The 14,720-nt window shown below is 32.8% G+C and overlaps 1 protein-coding gene across 1 annotated transcript; it reads left to right on the top strand.

The window, feature by feature from the left end:
- The first annotated feature begins 3,960 nt into the window (after positions 1–3,960).
- Positions 3,961–7,738, top strand: LOC115987974 (eukaryotic translation initiation factor 2-alpha kinase-like). Its single transcript, XM_031111590.1, has 10 exons — positions 3,961–3,967; positions 4,167–4,214; positions 4,360–4,413; positions 4,491–4,602; positions 4,720–4,774; positions 5,696–6,005; positions 6,098–6,430; positions 6,544–6,614; positions 6,693–6,755; positions 7,425–7,738. The coding sequence occupies exons 2-9, from the start codon at positions 4,196–4,198 to the stop codon at positions 6,750–6,752; spliced, it is 1,014 nt and encodes a 337-aa protein (XP_030967450.1). The 5' UTR covers positions 3,961–3,967; positions 4,167–4,195; the 3' UTR covers positions 6,753–6,755; positions 7,425–7,738.
- Positions 7,739–14,720: the final 6,982 nt, after the last annotated feature.

Below are 14,720 nucleotides of genomic sequence, written 5' to 3'. Positions count from 1 at the left end.
TGTGTGTGTGTGTGTGTGTGTGTGTATGTCTACATATGTGTATATGTATATGCATATGAAAAGAACAATGTTTTACTTAGTATGGTTAATAAGCAACAAAACCTTAGTATATTGAGATAGTAAGCACCTATGTTTTGCCATTCAAATTTGATTAATATTAGTTGACTATATAACTCAATCTTCAATTTAAGTTGGTAACCTTCCTAAATGTTTCAAGAAATGGCAATTCTTTTGGAAGATTGTATAAATGCAATAAACAAGATTATGCCCACTCACACTATGAGTCTGACTTTTCTAACAAATATTTCATTTTGAAAAAAATCATTACCCAAACTATGTTAGAAACAATACTCTCCCTTAAGGATTGGGGGTGCATTACACAATGAAAAAAATTAATTAACAATATACTAAAGATAGTCCCAAAGAAGCCTGAAGACTTTCCCAAAATTAAAATTCTTATGATTGATTACAAAAGGAGACAAAATTCAGCACATAATGATACTAAGAAGAGTTGGATAATAAGGGGATCATTAAAAACCATTGAAGGCATGAAAAGATGATAAAATTAAATAAGTGTGCGTTTGGATAGCAAACGTGTTTAGTGTTTGCATCCAAACCTGGGTTTTGTGCACTGTTTATGGGACCTTCAAACCTCTTTTTTCTAGCAAAATTTTAATTAAAAATGGGCCTCAAGGCACTATTCACACGTTTAAAAATTATTTTGCTACAATATTTTTAGTTTTGAGCAATAAGCGATATCCAAACAGACCCTAAATGTCAATTCAAACAATTTTTAGGAACAAAGCACACATCTTTCCGAATTGAATTCCAACCCATAATTATTTAAGACAAATACTCCACAACTCTAACTAAGAGAAATATATAAAAAGACACAATTATATATATATATATATATATATATATATATATATATATATATATATATATATAAAGGGTATAACTAGTACAATGTTGTAACTACTTTACAAGTTTACTTATAAATATAATGAAGAAAACTAACGATACCCGGAAAGCTGATGGGGACTTAAAGATGCGATCTTTGCGTACCCTCTGGACTCTTTGTGCGGAATCTTCGCAATGACTTGGTTGATAGCATTTTATGAAATAAAACTACTGAATTGGAAGTAGTAGGTTACCCTAATGGTTATTCAACTTCATAAACAAGATGCATTTGGTAAAGGTAAGATTCTCACCACTGCTAAGCGTGATATACCTTTGAGCAGCTTTGTAGTGAATTTGGGCGACATTATAGTGTAGATGAGATTCTTAGTAGATTATTTGATTGAGGAATGAATACAATGTGTTATGTCCTAGGCAAAACACTCTCTACACTTCTCATTTCTCATTGATATTTATGGGCAAATACAATGCATGATATTCATACAATAATGGTTGGACTACTTCCAACACAATAGGCAACTTCCTACTTCCTAGGTAGATAACCTCCTATAAACACATACTAGGCTCATTCATGTGACTTTAGCTTAAGTTTTAAGTCCCCTCCAAGATGTTCACTAATGTATATCTTGAAAAGTTTAGCCATTAATGTGCCTCATTCTCCATGACCACATAATTAGAAAGTTAAGAAAGAAAGAAAGAACTACTAAGCTATTTTTCCTACTGATCGACTTGTCGAGCATCTACCGTTGTGGAAAGTCATGAATGTCTTAGCTTGTCCTCAATTTTTGCTTCTGTTGAGTTGGGAAAGTTCTAATTTTGTGTATTATTTATTTATTAATATCTTGTTAACATTAAAGGGGTGCTAGTTTTATTTTTCATAGTATATTTAGTCTTCAATTTTAGCATATTTTTAATTATTGAATTCTAAGGGGCCGTTTGGTAATGTTGTTCTAGTAACGTTTTTTGTATTTTTTTGAAATATGCGTGGATAAAAAAATGTGTGAAAATACATGTAATGTTGTTTGAACACTGAAAATTGTTGTTCAAAATACACTATCAAACACCCCCTAAACTTCTATGTTTCATAAGTTCACCCCAAGCTAAATCTCTGGTTCTCCTAGTATTATGTGATTAAGATTTGTCGAAACCAGCAAGACAAGAGGAATTCATTTTGGGTGGATAGACCATTGGACATAATTGCCGTAGTCTACCCAAAGTACCAAATAATTTATCAAGTAGTTCAAAATTACAATCTTCTAGTTGATATGGTCCAAGTACAAAATAAGAAAATCAATTAAAATCTAATAGAACTATTGAAATGAGCCAGAAGATTACATGGCATACAACGTATATAACCTGTTGGGATGGTGACACGTGTTCACTTTTTATCACATGTCATCATTCCAACAGGTCTTGCACATAACACAAGCCAATATATATATAATATAGAAATACTATTAAGTACTAACATTAAAAATTTGACAAAGTTTTTATTGATTCTTATCTAGACCTACTCAATATTTTAATTAAAAAAAAAAAAATCAAGTAACCTCACTTTTTATAGCTGGCGGTTATTTTACTTTTTTGTTTTTATTTTTATTTTTTCACTCCATTTAAATGTTGGGGAGATGATTACCTAGGGGTGATTCTTTGGGTAGTTAATATAATGTTATAGTAAAAACACACCTAACCCAAAAGGCATAAACTCAATGGTATGAACTCAAATATGTTATGTTAACCACTCGTTCATTTTATCATTATTCAATGTGGAACTTCACCCACATGTGTTACATACCTTGGATCCCCCTAGCAAAAATTTTGGTTTCAACATTTTTTAGAGGTTTCAAGAATATTTTTTGTCATTTTAAGGTTTCAGGGGGTACTTTAGTCATTTAAAAGATTTTAGGGTATTTTTTGAAATCATTCTAGAGGTTTCAAAGCTATTTTTGGTCATTTTAGAGGTTTTAGAAGTATTTCGGTCATTTTTTTAGGTTTTATATAGGTATTGCAATCATTTGGGAGGTTTTGTGGGTGTTTTGAAGTTCTATGAGTATTTTGGACATTTTAAAAGGTTTAGGGGTATTTTAGTCATTTTTAGGGTTTGGGGGTATTTTGGTTATTTTACATGATTTTAGGTGGCATTTTGGTAATTTTCTAATTTAAGGGTATTTTGGCAATTTTAGAGATTTTAGGGGTATTTTTGTTATATATATATATATATATATTCATTGATTATTTATTAAGTACTTTTTTTAGGGCTTGATTATTAAGTACTTAGGTGAGTTGGATTTTACCTATAATAATTAAAATCTAGCAGAGCTATTGAAATCAGCTAATTCATATTCTTGATTTAGTTCGGTCCAATTTATATTCTTTTATTTTTTTTTAGGTAAATGTTAATAATTTGCATCTATTATAATTTTAAAATATATATTTTTTATTTTTCAAACAAATAAAAAAGATAAACTATAAAGATAAACTGTAATTTTTTTTTGAATGTGAAGGGAAAAAAATCCTAAATTTTAGAAATTCTTTTTCTGAATTCAAAATGAAATTTGTAATTCGACATTTATGACCTTATTTATAAATAAAGTTACATTTCATGGTTATTTTTGAACAACACAAAAGTTCAGTTGAAATAGAAAAATCCTCTTATATATATACTAGTATATAGTATAGATATTGAAATTTTAATTTTTAATCCTTGGTGTAAATAATTTTTGTACCTATTTCTCACAAACCCTAGCCTATCTCATTAAGATTGGACACACACACGGAAATAAGGCCCATGACATAGCCCATTCCCGATCCAAATTCATTTTTCCTTTCTTTTTGAACAACCTCTTTTAATTTAATTTTTTTTCCTACTATTTATAATTCATACACATTCCCGCTCAAAGCCAAATCATTTTTCACTCTTCCATTTCTCGGAGTTTCTCTCTTCTCTCTTTTGCTCGTTCTCTCTCTCACCCTATATTGCTATCTCATTGACATCGTTTGTTCCTCTCCGATCGCACGTTTGTTCATCTCCGATCGCACCGATCAGGTGAGTTCTCTCTGCTCTCTCTCTTTTGCGCTCTCTCTCTCGCTACTCTTTCTCACTCTATTTTGCTTTCTCAGTGTCTTCTCCGATCGCACGTTTGTTCATTCATCTCCGATCGCACCGATCAGGTGAGTTCTCCCTGCTCTCTCTCTTTTGCGCTATCTCTCTCGCTACTCTTTCTCACTCTATTTTGCTCTCTCAGTGTCTTCTCCGATCGTACTGACTTCTCCGATGGCACAAATCAGATCCGGTGAGTTTTCTCCGCTCTCTGTTTTGCTCTCTCTACTCTCTCTTACTCTGTTTTCTCCCGCATTGATTATAATTTGTGTAAATTCCTTTTTAGAAATTATTGATTAAAACTTGTTTTATCTATATATTTTTTCTTTTTATGGAAGATCATGGCAATTTTTTCTCTGCGGCTACTGAGTATGAGATATTGAGAGGGATAGGTAATGCAAATTTTATAGTGTTGTTATATAGATGCTATTAATAGTTTATTTTGTAACATTGTATTAAATGTTTGCAGCTGAAGGTAGTTCTGGCCAAGTCTTTTTATGCAAGAATATGTTAGATCAACATGAATATGCATTAAAGAAGATTTTTATTGAAGAGGATGATGATGATGAAAAAATCCTTGAGTAAGTTTATTAGGACATAAGTTTGTAGCACATAAACTCTATTGTTTGATGTTTTGTTTGTTTTAATTTTTAATGAATTTTTAGTGATGAATTTGTATTCTACAATGTGTTTGTCAGGGAGGCTAGGATTATGGCTAGCTTGGATCACCCACACGTCATTCGCTACTATCAGGTATTGAAAAATATAACCATGTGATGGCATAGATTCTGCATAAGATACTACAAAAGAGATATAAATCTATTAGTTTATTAGTTTCTTACAAGCAAATGAAGAAATTGGAATCTCCTTCCGTGATCTTTATTGTATTACTCATTTGTTTTAAAGTTCTGATTTAGCTTTACAACCAAAACAATGGCTAATGTGTCTAACTGATTTTTGAAGGCTTTGCTAGAGTGGATGAAAGCTTTGGGGATTTTTTTTCATTTCAAACTTCTCTGAGCTTATTGATCTTTGTAATTTTAGAACTGTAATTTAACTTTCAGCTAGTATACTCCCAGTGTAATTGATGAATTTGCTAATAAGATTTTATTACTTATCAAAAAATAAAAATAAATTTGCCTAACTGATTTTGGTGTTTTTAATGCCCTAAATTGTGTAATTAGTTTTCTCATGGTGTTTCTGTCTGAAGAGTGTTATGTGTGGCAAATCCAGAGTGTTATGTGTGGCAAATATCTTTATTGGGGGATTTGTCTTGTTAATTTGTTTTGGCTATATTAGGGGTTTATAATATTTGCTTGATGTGTTTTGAGGCTTGGTAAATGTTTGAGATGAGTACTGGCTGTGGCTTAAATTTAAAGAGAAAATAGCTTTTTTGAACTACTTTCAGGTTAGAGGAATTAGTTTGGTAAACTTCTTCCTTTGTTTGGAATCTAGCTCTTTTTTGCCAATTGTGGAGCCTATGGAGGGAATGGAATCATTGTACATTTGACAGTGTGGAAGTCTCTGTTGATTAGCTGAAATCAGTTTTTATAATGTAATTGTTTGAATGGTCTCATTTTCTAGGCTCTGTTGAGATACATGGGATAGTTCTTCTACTTTAATAGAGATTTAGTACTTACAAAAAAATTACTAACACATGCTTTGCTTGTACAGGTTTGGCGAGGTGATAACAGTTACAATTTTGAGAAATTTGCTGGGGAATTTGATAGTTCGAGTGATGACTCAAGTGGGAAGAGAGATCCTTCCAGGTCTTGCATTTATATTTTGATGGAATACTGTCCAAAGACGCTGGAAACAGTATTCAGAGAGGGAATTAGCGAGGAGCTTGCTATGAGATATTTTCGACAAATTGTCGAAGGCTTAGACTATATTCATAGTCAAGGCTTGATCCATCGAGATATATGCTCTCAGAATCTATTTTTAGATTCTGAGAAGCAAATGAAAATTGGAGATTTCGGACTAGGTATGAATTTTTATTTTAATTTTTTTTTATGAATACATCTTAGTTCACCAATTTTTTTTATTTCATGTTTCTAACTTGGTTGTATTATGCAGCAAAATTTATGGAAGTCAAAGACGGAGAATTTGGGTTACAAAGTTCAGATGATTACGGACACCATTTCTACAGAAGTCCAGAAGCGACGAAGAATTCCTGGATTACGCAGAAGTCTGATATCTACAGCCTTGGAGTCTTGCTCTTTGGACTCCTGTATCCCAGTAAAACAGAAGTGATGAGGATAGAAAAGTTGAACGAGTTGCAAAAATCTCTTGACTTTCCTGACGATTGGAAGTATCCCGATCTTATCCCATTGATCCGGGTCTTGATGTCAAAAGATCCTTCTGTACGTCCATCTACAGCAGACATACTGGCTCGAGAACAACTGTGGGGTAAGTTAAATTCCGTTTTATTGGACTAGTGTTGACTTTAGTTTTGTTCACTTAGAGATTATTCTTTCATATCTAAAATGAATGCTTGTTTTTCTATGTTTGTATACTCACAGCAATAGTAGATGATGTTCAAGTTCAACAGCTTAAGGAAGAAAATTTACAACTCAAAGAACAATTGCAGCAGGTAGAGGCATTAAACTTGATAATTTTAAGGGAAGAAAAGGAAAATAATAAAAATAATTCATTGTTCATCTTCTTCCAGGTTGACATGGGTATGGATATGACAAGAACACACTTAACCAAAAGGCCCCACACTTTTTGAATGGTAAAATCGTATTCTTTTTTTTTTTTTTTTTTTAATTTAATTTTATTTGTCATGCTCATGCTGTTGGCTCTACTTCTGTTGCTTTTGGTATTTGCTTTTTAATTTTTCATGCTTCCTTTGTGGCAGTTTTATAGAGTTTTTTGGGTTGTATGACTCTTGCTTTTTGTAGTTTTCTTGAGAGGAAACAGCATTAACGACATCTAAGGTTCAATTGTAACTCACTTTTCTTTGGTTGTGTTAGCAAGCTTATGTGGTTGTCTTAGTGAACCCTTAGAAGTTGGTTCTGTAGTTATGTTTGCTGGATGCTTTGTCTGAGATACTGGTAGTGCAGCTTCATGCTGCTAGCTTAGGTTGGTTGTTAGTTGCTGGTTGAGTCTCTGATGCTGGTTCAGCAATTTTTTTTTTCATTTGTGCTAAATATAGATTTGTTTTATCAAATTTGTGTGGCTTGTTCTATTGGTGATTTGCTTTACCTATTATTTCTGTATGGAACATGTGTTGCATACTGTTGTTTGATTATTGATCTGTATTTGGGATAAGCATCTCTGGTAGTATCAGTTGTTTTTTGCTAGTAGAATTTCTGAATCATCAAAAAATTGAGTTGGTCTCTGAGGAAGTTGCTACGTTTATGCTTTGCATCACGAATTATGATCTTTACTTGCTGGCCAGGACTGAAAAGTTTATTTGTTAGCCTGATAAATCATACAAGGTAAAGGTTCAATGATGGTGCTGCTCTCAAGTTCATATCTGGTGTAATCAACATTATCAAGTCAGAGCTTTGAAGAATTATGCCCTAGAGTTGTTTCTTGTGCTGATATTCTGGATTTGGCAGCCAAAGATATTGTTTTTGGTTAGCCAATGACTGTTGTATGCGCTATATGGATTCTCTTTCCATCTGCTACAGGTGTACTCTCCAAAGTCTGGAGTGGTTTGAAATGTTTGGATATTACATTTTTAGCAGTAGATTTTTTCATTTTTATACACTAATGATGCTCATATGTATGAGATAACTTAAGCTTAGGAAAATAGCCATTAGATGAGACTTGAGAAATGTCTTAAATTTTTCAATGTTGCAACGTTAAAATCCTCCCATCAACCTCATACACAGATACACTTATGGAAAAATGAAATTTGTATGTTTTGAATAGATCTGGCAGGTGATTCCACCACTTTGCAAAACCAAGAGCATAAATAAACATGTCTACAGGATATAATACATGGTTATAGAATGCTTATGAGTAGGACTACTTGTTACAGGTTAGGTGCACTTGCAGCTTCAAAATTAGCATTTCACCATGCAACCTGCACAAGCACAAAAAAAGGGGGTGAATATCACCGCTTTACATAACCAAGAGCATAAGTAAACATGCATAAAAATATAAAACATGGTAATACATGCTTATTTCAAGTGTAGACTTACTTGACTTGGGTTAGGTGCACTATCAGACGTGTATATCATTTACATTGCATAACCAAAAGTATAATAGTAATATTTCTATCTCTCCTCCTCCCTTGCCTTTGACTTTCCCTCTAAAGGATTGGTTCTGTTATAATGACTAGTCCTTCTACACTTAATATCCAGTATTAACAACCTCATTCCTATCAGGTATTTCATCAAACGCCAAATCCTACACCTCATCCCCATCACTAGAATCATGCCCATTCATTCTCATCATCACTGTTAGCCCTCATTAGTATTTCTCTCAGTTGCCTCATGCATCAATGGTCCTAGTGGAGATGGTATAACTCCGACAATATAAATTGAAATATAAGTCTTCCCGTAATGACGCCTAATCATCTGCATAACATCAGCATCGCTACTTATTAAGCATATTATCTTGACTGACTCCCGGTTTAGCATTGGAGAAAAAATCACTTTTTTCATGCATACTCTTCTAATATACACTATTTCATAAGATGATAGACAATCGCCATCTACAGAAATAGGATAATGCAAAGCAGTTCGATTGCCAATAACTTATATGAGCCACATGCATGAAACAAGAACAAGGTATATAAACTTAAAAATCAAATGATGATAATAATAATCCATACAATAAAAAAGTACAAATAACGATAATAATAATCTATATAATAATATCTAAATACTGAAGTACATATTTATTGTGTTGCACTCTTATTGAGCCTCATTAGTGTGTATCATTTTGGTCAATTTTCGATCTTCTTCGGTCCATTCAATCCATTTGATCCATTCTGTCCATTAAAAGATCCACAAATGGGCAATAACACAAAGCATATAGTTAGAGAGGCTGAAGTATCTTAAAAAAGAGAGAGAGAGAAAGAGACTGAAGTAGATTTAGTATTCTTGTGGGAGAGAGAGAGAGAGAGAGATTACCCAAGCAACACTATCTGAGTAAGAGAGAGAGAGAGAGAGAGAGAGAGAGAGAGAGAGAGAGAGAGAGAGAGAGAGAGATTACCAAAGCAATACTATCTTGAAAATTAAAATTGTCTTAGTTTAATTGAGTCTAGTTTTTTCTAGAAATATATCTTAAGTTTTATTTTCTTTAATTTGAATCCAATAATCCAAGTTAGTTCAAACCGACCAAATTTAGAATTACCTCACGTTTTTTATTTTTATTTTTTATATTATAATTTTTCAATTTAACGGATAGTTCTAACAATGAATGGTGTAACTATGTTAGACTGATTTCGACTCCAAAGATTAATTTGTTAACTTTCAAGAGTTAAGGTAGCAATTGTTCTTGTGAAGATCAAGACTTAAGGTAGCAATGGTCCTTGTGAAGATAGTCTAACTCCGACAATATAGTTTCTCAAAAAAAAAAAAAAAAAGAAAAACTCCTACAATATAAATTGAAATATAAGTCTTCGCTTAATGACGCTTAATCATCTTCACTACATCAACATCGCTACTTGTTGAGTGTAGGTCATTATCATGACTAACTCCTAATTTAGCATTGGAGAGAAAATCACCTTTTTCATAAACACTCTCTAATATACACTAATTCATAAGATGACAAACAATTGCCATCTACAAAGATAGGATGATGCAAAGCAATTCGATTGCCAATAACTGATATGAGCCACATATGCATGAAACAAGAACAAGGTAGATAAACTCAAAGTACAAATTATGATAATAATAATAATAATGATTTATATAATATCTAAAAACTGAAGTGCAATATTTATTGTTACTATGTTCATGTTAAGCCACATAAGCATAGCATTTTAGTCCATTCGGTTCACTTTGATCCATTTAATCCATTTTGGTTTATTTGGTCCTCTCGATTCACTTGGTTCATTTGGTCCACTTCAATCTATTTTGGTGAGTTTACTTAAGAATGAAAAAAAAAGAAGGATTAAGTTGAAAGTAACTATTTTAAATATGAATTTATTAAAAATATAGATCTCAGTTGAGTGCCACTTGTGTGGAAAGTCTCTAGAATCTTTGGAGCATTTTTTTTTTGCATTGTGACTGGGCAGCTCAAGTTTGGCTCCTAAGCCCATGGCCATTGAGGCTAAATACTTTGGATTCTATATCCATAGTAGATTGGGTGAAGTTGATTATTAACCCAAAATCTTTTCTGGCTCTAGATGATGAAGCTTCTAAAGAGTTCCAATTATTTGCAGCAATTATGTGTGATCATGTTTGGATGTGCAGGAATAAAGGTCGGGTGGAGGGAATCAAAATGGCCCCTATTGAGCTTGCAAGGTAGGTGTGTGATTCCTCTGAGGATCATAAGCAAGCTTGGAAGTTGGAGTGTAAAAATTCCTCTAAGGATTATACTTGGTCATCGCCTCCACTGAGTTGGATAAAATTGAATTTTGATGCTGCAATTAGAGAAGGAAAAACCTCAGTGGCAGTATTGGGTAGAGATTAGGAAGGTTTCTGTGTTGCTGCATGGGCAAAGCAAAGGATTCCAAGCAATCCGTTATTTGGTGAGGCTAGTGCAGCCTTGTTGGCTATTCAAAAAGCAGCTGATGCAGGTTTTTAGAATGTTGTGATAGAAGGTGATGCTTGGAATGTTATTGAGTCTCTGAGAAATCAAGTGACAGCGCCTCATTGGAGCATTAAGATTGTGGTGGAGGATATTTTGTATTTAGCTAAAGGCTTTGATAATGTAAAATTTTCTTTTGTTTGTAGGGAAGGTAATGAAGCAGCTCATCTGTTAGCTGGATGGGCTGCCCTTTTGAATTGGAATGGGCTAGTACCCATCTCTAATCTGTTGCCTTTGATTAGTCAAGCTATGGATCGAGATGGTCACAGGCCCAATCTGAATTGTATCTCTTTGTTTTGCAAGAAATAAAGTATTTATTTAGCAAAAATAATAATAATAATAATATAAACACAAAGAACAAAGTACAGTGCAAGCATAAAGCAAACAACAAGTTTGTGCATTCAAATACTACAATAATTAGGCCTTTTTGGATATATACCACTGTTAGTTTCTCTAAATTCTTCTCCTTTCACCCTTTGTGTGTGTGTTAAAATACTTAGTATTTAAAAAAAAAAAAAAAAGAGACTACAATAGCTAAGCTTGATAAAGAGGAGCTTAGTATACAAATAACTTCGAGTTGAAGTATATTGTAAAATGGATCCACTAATGGACAATACTGTAAAATGGGTCTACTGATGGACAACAACACAAAGCATATAGCCAGAGAGATTAAAGTAGATTTAGTGTATATATGAGAGAGAGAGAGGGCTCTAAATTGAAGAAAAAGCTATGTAGTTTTAAAGGTCAAGCAATGAATTTTTTCAAAGTTTAAAATAGTTTTTTATTTGAAAATTAAGGTTATTTTAATAGTTTAACTAAGTCTAGATTCTTCTAAAAAAGTAACTTAAGTTTTATTTACATTGATTTGAATCCAAGTTAGTTGGAAAGGACCATATTTAGAATTGCCTCACTTTTTTTAAATAATCAAGTCGCATTTTAATAGAGTGATTTTGCAAAAAATAATGGGCTAACATTTAAAATAAACAAAAGATTTTATCCAAGATTAAAGTTGCCAGCAGTCCCGAGCCATTTTTATAACTTACATTAACCCAGCCAAACTCTACTAAATAATAAATAATAACTCCTACAATAAACACTAGGTACCGAATCGTTAACAACACCACTGGCTGTAAAGTTCTCTCTAACAATGCATGTTGTCTTTAAATCTACACATAAATTGTTTTCTCTCTTAATACTCGCTGTCTTTGAATTCATACATAGACTGTTCACCTCCTTCCAAAACAATAGTTTGCAGTCTCAATTTAGTGATCGATTGAAGTGATAAAGGAAAAAAAATTAAGAGATTTCGGTGCTCCTTGATTTCTGAAATGGAAGAGTTTCCCCCAATAAATGATAACTTTGCATGTTGTACAATTTTATATATATATATATGGGGGGCTTGGGCCCGGATAATCAATACCGGCCCACTTAACTTAGGACCAAGATTAGCCTGGGTAGCCAGGGCCAACCTAGAAGATTGAAGTGGGTCCAAACCTTGTTGGGGTAAGCCTAACCCAACGATACGTATGTTAGGACTTAGAAATTATCGTTTGGGGGAATCCGATGGTGTTCGACCCACTACCGACTAATGAGACGGTGGGAAATCGACGATAAAATGATTAAATTCAGGTCGGTTCTTGAGAATTGTTAGTGCCTTTGGGGGATTTATTGTCGAACGCCATTTGGCATTTGGAACAAGTTTCAAGAGAATTCTGAGAAGACATGATTGTTTCTTGAGATTCTGGGTAAAAGTGGGATTGCATGGAAACTAATGAAAAGTAATGATTTGAACCCCACTAAGGAAAGACTATATAAGGGGAGACAATTGACGTGATTGGAAAAACTGGGGGAAAGAAGGTGAAAATGAGAAAATAGAGAGTTAGAGTGAGAAAGGGAGAAGTACAATTAGAGGGGAAGGGGGTGTTCGTCCAAAAACTCACTGTGATAATAGAAATTGGAATGTCCAAGTTGTATTTGAAGCCATCACCCGTAAGATAGTTAGGAAACCCACTAATAAATAAATTAGGAACCCAAATTGCTTGTCCAGGAAAGCAACACTCATAGGTTCAGGTACCACAATACATATATATATATATATATATATATATGTATGTATGTATATATATATATCCATTTCCTTTGGCCTATGAAATTCTTCCATAATTTTTTTCGCAATCTCTTGGTTTCCTTTTATGAAAGGAATGTTAATTTCTGTCATAAATTCGATTATAACCAAAAAAAAAAAAAAATTGGTTTCTTAGACAGTTAAGGAAATAATTTTTATGTTCAATATTGCTTCATTCCCTACTTTCCTTGGCTAATTGAAACAACTTAGAATTACTAACAAATTTGAAACGTATTGGAGAATACTAGGCCTCAGTTTTGTTTGTAGAAAAAAAAAAAATTAAGCAAAAGATGAGCACTAATGTGTTGGATTCAAATTTCTTCAATGCATCTGTGTTATTTATGAATGTTTTTTTTTTTTTTTTTTCATTTATTGTGCAAAGTTTAGTTTTCTATAAGAATTATGCCAATACGAACAAATAACTATATCTACTAAGTGTTCGACAAATGGCTTCCAATAAGTACTTTAATTTCTTATTCTCATTTGATTTTTCTTCTTTTGTTTCTATATAGATAAATCACCTGTGGTGGAGCTTAATGATCTTAAACACTAAAAGAGATCACAAGCAAGCATATGTATTATGTACTTTCCTAATTCCAATTCATTCTTTCTTCTGTTTTTGCTCAATGGCAATTAGTGCTAACCCTATTCAACTTCTAAGAAAAGGTTTTGCTTTCTTTTAAAGGAGCCAAGGATAAAATGTTTTGTCAATGGAATATTGTAGTAATGTAGCACGTACTTGATTAGTGAATCTCACTAAAATATTAAGGGCCCATTTGGTAGCAGAACTTAAAGACTGACTTGTGTAATTTAAATGCTTAAACTAGGGGCCTCACTTTTAAGTTTTGTGTTTAGTAAGGACTAAGGAAGCTCTTGTTAGGATATTTAAATAATACTCCTTACTTTAAGTGATTTAAAGAATGTATTTACAGAACTCTTCAAAGCAGTTTTTAGAACTCAGGTAGTAGTATTCAGTGGCAATGTGGTATATATTGTGAAAAACATGGGTCCCACCAAAATTGACTTGACATGACAAGTTGACTGCACCCCTCTCTCTCTCTTCAATAAAATAAATTATTTTACATGATATGACAAATTGAAAAGTTTCTCTCTCTTCAATAAAATAAATTATTTTACACTATTCAAATGAGAGTAATACACACTTTTTCCAAAAAAATAAATACCCATACCAAACATCCAATTTTGTGTTTTCGGTTTAAAAGAATGTTACAAAAATAAGCTACCAAACACATTTTTTTGAATTATAAACATTCAAAAGATGTATTTTAGTACACTTTTTAAACCACAGTTTTCATATTGTATTGAAAACCAAAACTACAATACTCTTACCAAAAGGGCCCTAAGCAATTTTAATTGAAGATTTAGTTGCAATTCATTTCTTGAACCTGGAAAAAGGTGAATGACTTTAGTTATAATCATAATGGTCAATCCCTAACTTGCAATACTACCCTAAGCACAACCATTTGCAATCTCATATAATGCAGTCTTTTGTCATCATATGGTGACTTGAGGCAACTCTTGAATTCCATTTATATTGTATCACATAGTCTTGAATGAGTTCCCAATTAATTTGTTTCCTTTTCTGTATTCACTTGTTACCTATGTACTTTGAGGTTCCATAATGATATCAAAGTGCTTTCAAACTCTTATCACTGATTCATTAATGGGATTTACATGTCTACTTTTTTATACCTATCCTATTTTGCTATGATGTGCTAGGGATATGGTGTCACTCGCATTTTGGTTTCCACATTGTCTCTATGAAATTATATAGCATGTTCTTCAAGTTTCTCTTGAAGTACCATTTGCAGAATTTGATCCAGTCCTACCTGAAGAATA

The sequence above is a fragment of the Quercus lobata genome, chromosome 4, assembly GCF_001633185.2.
Source record: "Quercus lobata isolate SW786 chromosome 4, ValleyOak3.0 Primary Assembly, whole genome shotgun sequence".
Taxonomy (NCBI): Eukaryota; Viridiplantae; Streptophyta; class Magnoliopsida; order Fagales; family Fagaceae; genus Quercus; species Quercus lobata.
The sequence above is the reverse complement of the archived record's forward strand: the minus strand, read 5'-3'. Positions and strand labels throughout refer to the sequence as shown.